The 5,121-nt window shown below is 35.2% G+C and overlaps 1 protein-coding gene across 4 annotated transcripts in view; it reads right to left on the bottom strand.

Annotated features, from left to right (window-relative positions):
* The window catches only part of LOC104822786 (mediator of RNA polymerase II transcription subunit 15a-like), a 7,253-nt gene extending 4,493 nt beyond the window's left edge, over nucleotides 1-2,760 (bottom strand). For 3 of the 4 annotated variants that reach the window (XM_010554134.1, XM_010554141.1, XM_010554147.1), the window contains exons 1-5: nucleotides 2,628-2,760; nucleotides 1,648-1,717; nucleotides 820-931; nucleotides 530-650; nucleotides 6-318 (exon numbers count right to left, since the gene is read on the bottom strand). In XM_010554134.1, coding sequence (XP_010552436.1) covers nucleotides 6-318; nucleotides 530-650; nucleotides 820-931; nucleotides 1,648-1,712 — 611 coding nt within the window. In that variant the 5' untranslated portion in view covers nucleotides 1,713-1,717; nucleotides 2,628-2,760. The remainder of the gene's footprint in view (nucleotides 1-5; nucleotides 319-529; nucleotides 651-819; nucleotides 932-1,647; nucleotides 1,718-2,627) is intronic. The other variant, XM_010554136.1, reaches the window with a different exon arrangement.
* Between the last annotated feature and the right edge of the window lie 2,361 nt (nucleotides 2,761-5,121).

The raw sequence follows: 5,121 nt of genomic DNA, 5'->3' as shown, positions 1-5,121 counted from the left end.
GGTGCCTCTGCGGCGGCTGCAGCTGCTGCTGCTGAGGAAGGATCTGTGCCCTACCCGGCATCTGTATTTGAGAACTGGTGAGCATATTTGACGGTACTCCTTCTCCGGTACGGAAACATGAATTCCGGGCACCAGATGGACTCCGGATATTTGCATTGTCGTGAGCCACAACTCCTGGGACAGTGGCGTGAGGTAAGCCAGCAGATCCAGGAATATTGCCGTTGCTCTGAATGTTTTGCGACGAAAATTGCTGGTTCATCGGAGTCTGGTTAGCGGGTAATGAAGACGGAAATGATTGCCCTTGATTCATGACTTGGACTGCAAACACGGGCATCGAAAAACAGGGTTACATACTAAATCAGACATCCGAATCAGAGTAACATAACAAGCATCAAACAGCTATGATAAATTGCTAACTTGGTATTTAGTAAGAGAGATTCAGGACTAATTATCAAGTTCAGTAATTGCAGAAGAGATCACAGGTCCAAGAGAGATGAAATCATTAATTCATCTATGATATTATTATTACCTTGATCTGAAGGATTGTTTGTAAAGGCCGAAGAGCGGGGTTGCAAATTATCAGATTGAGCATTTTGAGTTTTGCTCCCTAGTGTAACCATCTTCACAGAGATCTTCCGCAAATAATCCATCTGTAACATATTGGAGGAAAAAGAATTATCGGTTCTGCATACCGTTAGAAATTTAGAGTTACCAATCTTGGATTCATATTCTGAAAATGTCAGGTCTTGCACATTTGGTAATTTGTCAAAAAGGGGAAATAAATAACGGGTTAAAGCCAATGAGGATTCATCTGCACACCTGATCTGACGCAGCGAGGTAGGTTCTCTCCTCAAACCGAACAGCAAGTTGCCTGAGATGATCGATATCTCTTGAACCAGAGGAAGGAAGATGGCCCTTCAACTTGTCCATTCTGCATACGAACAAGAATATGTTTTCAGGATATTTCAGATACTTCATGGACCTACATCCGCGATATACATCTTCAAATGGTAAAGACGCTTAGTACAGAAGGGAAAAAAGGGTTCAAAGTCACCCCCGTATCGGAGGAACTGAAAAAAGCAAATAAATCCAATGATATGCCTACGCTTTCATTACTGGAAATAAAATACGAGCAAGAATGACCCGAGTAAACATTCTAATTCACCAAGCAAGGAAGGAAATGGAAAAAAAAACTAGGAAGAAGGATCACAATGCAACAAATGCATTCACAAGTTACAAAATGTGCACCATTAACGCATTGAATCACCGGATCCAGAAACAAAAACAAACTTGTTCAAGAAACTTTCAGGACGTCCTCCATAACGAGTATGCGGGATAAGTCAGATGTGGAAAAAATATTGTAGCAAATCTCCTCTATAATTAAAGGATTATCAGCTATAAACTCTTTTTACGAAATTTTCATGCTTTAAAAGAACGATGTTTACCGGTGTAATATAGGAATCGTTATCACGCCCTCAGCCAAAACCTTATAATCTTTCCTTATACAAGGGTTTCACATGCACGTGGTTATCTCATCGCAAAGGAGCTACTATGGACCCACGATGGAAAATTATCGTTGAACCGAAACACTGAAACCATTGGTAAGGCTTTTACGAGGTTTTCCAACTCTGTGACAAGAACGCTTACACTGTGTCGAGAACCTTTCGTCGTAAGTCAGGCGGCATCTTTGCTCTCCAATCACTCGCTTCCATTGTGTCTACAACATTTTCGCAAGATTAAAACACGAGAAGTTAAGAATGAGAGACCTGCAATCACCGAGATCTTTGGAGACAATGTTAAGGAAGGACAAGAACACAAAAACAAAGGGACAAGAATCAAGAAATGACTCTTTCAGCTTGTTAGTATCCCAACTTCAAAATTATAAGATAAACCAAGCACGCAAGACTCAGTTACTGTAACACAACTGAATAGGAGTCCTTGGGATTTGTAATACCAGAATTGAATTTGCAGATCTCTTAACTTTGCCATTGAAATAGCATACAATTTATAAAAAAAAATCAAATCTTGATGAGGCCCACCAATCAATCAATCAAAGACCAAAACAAATGCATGATAAGCGTATCATACGACAACAAATCATGTAATGATAAGATTCGATGATGATAACTGAGAGATACTCATCTGCTTCACAAGGAAACGAACCAAAGGCACAGATCAGACAAGACACATAAGGGATCAAAATGAAGACGGAAAGACAGAACAGAAGAATCACAAACTGAGTCACTGTTACGGCACAATGACACACGACCAAACACACGTGCTCGTGTATGTTTGTTTGCGCGTATGTGCGTGTGTGTGTAATTAATAACTTAAAAGGAATACAAACTAAATTCAACCCTACGATTCGGGGTATGCATGAAGATTCTACAATGATCGAACTCTAGGTTTTTTCCCCCGATTGGGAATTACACAGTTGCGGCGAAAAATAAAAAAAAAGGGACGAACCCCATGTTTGTTTCTAGGGAAAACGAAATCAAGGGAAAAACTTTCTCGGGAAATTAAAGAAAAAAACACCGATCCCTGCCGCGGAAGAGAGAAAACACAATCAAAAAATCGGAATTGAGCGAAACCCACAAGTAAAAATCCCAAGAGCAAGACGAACCCACCAGAGATTTTGACCTCGAAGCCCGCGGAAATCGCAGGAGAAATTCGAAGCTACTAGGAATTTGGGAGTTTTATGGAGAATATCGCGAGAATCAACACCAACCCCCAAGTCTTCGACGAAAAGAAAGAAGAGAGACGAAAACTACACACACACATCAATATATATAGGTGTCTGTACGGTATAAGTATATAACTATGTATGTATACGCGTGTCACATTGGCTCTGTGGCCCATCCTTTCTCGACTTGGAAACAAGAAGGCACATTGTCTACGACTTGGGGGTACCCTAAAAAATAATAATTATTAGGTTGGTGAATAAATCACGTGATAAAAAAGATCATCTAGGGAGGAATAATCGTGTCTCGTTGAATGAAATCTAATGGGATTTTGAATTGAGATTTTAAGTGTATCTAATGATAAGAGACTAATATCTATAATTTTAATAACCGAAAAATAAAAATATTTGGCTTAATATATATATATATATATATATATATATATAACATAACAAAACGGATTATCATTAAATACATTTTGTGCGTACCAAAAACAGAGAATAGGGTTTGACTGTACCGAACGAGTATTTTTTTTTTAATTTTAGAAGATAATTAAGTTGCTAGTAATTTAATGGACTAAATAAATGGTTGGCAACATAACTCACCTGCCAAAATCAAATGAGACAAGATGTGGTACGTCATGATCATGTTCCAAAAAGAAAAAATCTCTGCCAATTGAATTTAAAAAAGCAAATGAAATGATTTTTGTAATAAAAAAAAAGCAAATGAAAGAAAGAAAGGGCCTCATAACTGATGAAAATGGGCCGTGGCCCATTAAGCCTAACATATACATATTATAGAATCCCAAGCAATAAAGTGGGCCCAAATAGAAGGCCCATAATTAAAAAGATCTCCATTTACATTTGATTGGGCCGTAGTTGGGCCTTACCTCACAAGCTTCGTGCTCTAAGTATTATCATTTTTATAAAAAATTAACCCAAAACAACAAGAAATTACCAACCATAATAGCAAACTTTATTTAGATAAAATAAAACATTTTTCTTATCTTTTAGTTTAATTGTTTAAAACCACATCTACTACTAACTTATAACATATTTCAATATTTTGACTGAGTAAAAAATACGGAGTTTGAATGTTAAATGTATTAGCGTTAAAATCTAATAATGGTTGAAAAACGATTCCGATTGAAATTCCAAATATTTTTATTCGAATGTAGAATGTTAAAACAATTTTAAAATAGTTATAATATTTGTTAACGGCATAAAAAAAATTGTCACAAGTTACTTTTAACGTCCACGGTATAAGGTTTGAATATTTTGGAAATTCTTAAAGAAAATAAAGGTATTATATGAAAATAATAAATATAAAGTTCCATATCTTTGTTTTAAAAAATCAATGATAAAAGTGTATGCAAATTTGATTATACGTAATATTATTGTTTTTTGGTCATTTGATTTTGTATCAATCGCAAAATATACATGGGTTGATGAATTAGCTAGAGTTTCTTGTACAATTCTTAATTCAATGTGCAAGCACGTTGGCATGTGCAACTACAAAAACAAATGAATAGATAAATTTTAGGTTAGTAAATAAATCGACGAATTAATTAACGAATTTTATGAAATGGAACATAAATGAATACATTGCGATGAAACCCATTATAATTTTCAATGTGTGTTGTTTTCAATTACATGAACATTAAATATATTTTATGCAACTAATTGTGGATTTTTAGAAAAGAATTCACGAAATCGAATCAGATTATGTATAAAAATCGCATTGGTTTGGCGGGTATGGTAAACTGGCTCTCTCTCTTAATTAAAGCTTGAACATAGATAATTAAAGGGCTTAATTAATCTTTGATTAGCGTGGAAATTAAGATCAGTTAGCTACTTATACCAGATAGTTTGACCATATGATTTGACAATTAAGGAATCATATATTAAAATTTTCAAGAGTCTACTAGCAAATAAATGAACAACACGCACTCCATACAAAACTACGAATTAGATTTTGCGAATCATATATTATTAGACGTTATTGTGAAATTTTATCTAAAAGCGCTAAAAAAGAGTACTTAATAATATACCCGGTGGCTGAGAGGTGACAAAGTCATCCTCAAGTTCATGGGTTCGATTCAACTGATGGAGAGGGATATAATTTCTGGATCAAAATGGTCTATATACAAAGGCTGATCCCGGATCTAGGGTGGATGTAGTCGGGTCGAAGGCTCGGAAAACCATCCTAGTTATAAAAAAACCCGAATTAGTGATCGATTCTATTGATTTCTTATAAATTAATTACACTATAGGAAAAAATTCTAATAAATACAAAAAGAGAAAGAATAGTATAATAAGATAATTTAAATGAGAAGTTTAGGACAAACCCGAATAATAAATCGAACTAAGTCATTAACATTTTCAAAAACCGTAAAAAATATATTTGTAAAATATACCATCGAAGTCATAACAGTTATATA

The sequence above is a fragment of the Tarenaya hassleriana genome, unplaced genomic scaffold (genome assembly GCF_000463585.1).
Source record: "Tarenaya hassleriana unplaced genomic scaffold, ASM46358v1 Cleome1, whole genome shotgun sequence".
In the NCBI taxonomy this organism is placed as follows: Eukaryota; Viridiplantae; Streptophyta; class Magnoliopsida; order Brassicales; family Cleomaceae; genus Tarenaya; species Tarenaya hassleriana.
Note: the sequence above shows the minus strand (reverse complement) of the source record. Positions and strands in the feature narration are given on the sequence as shown.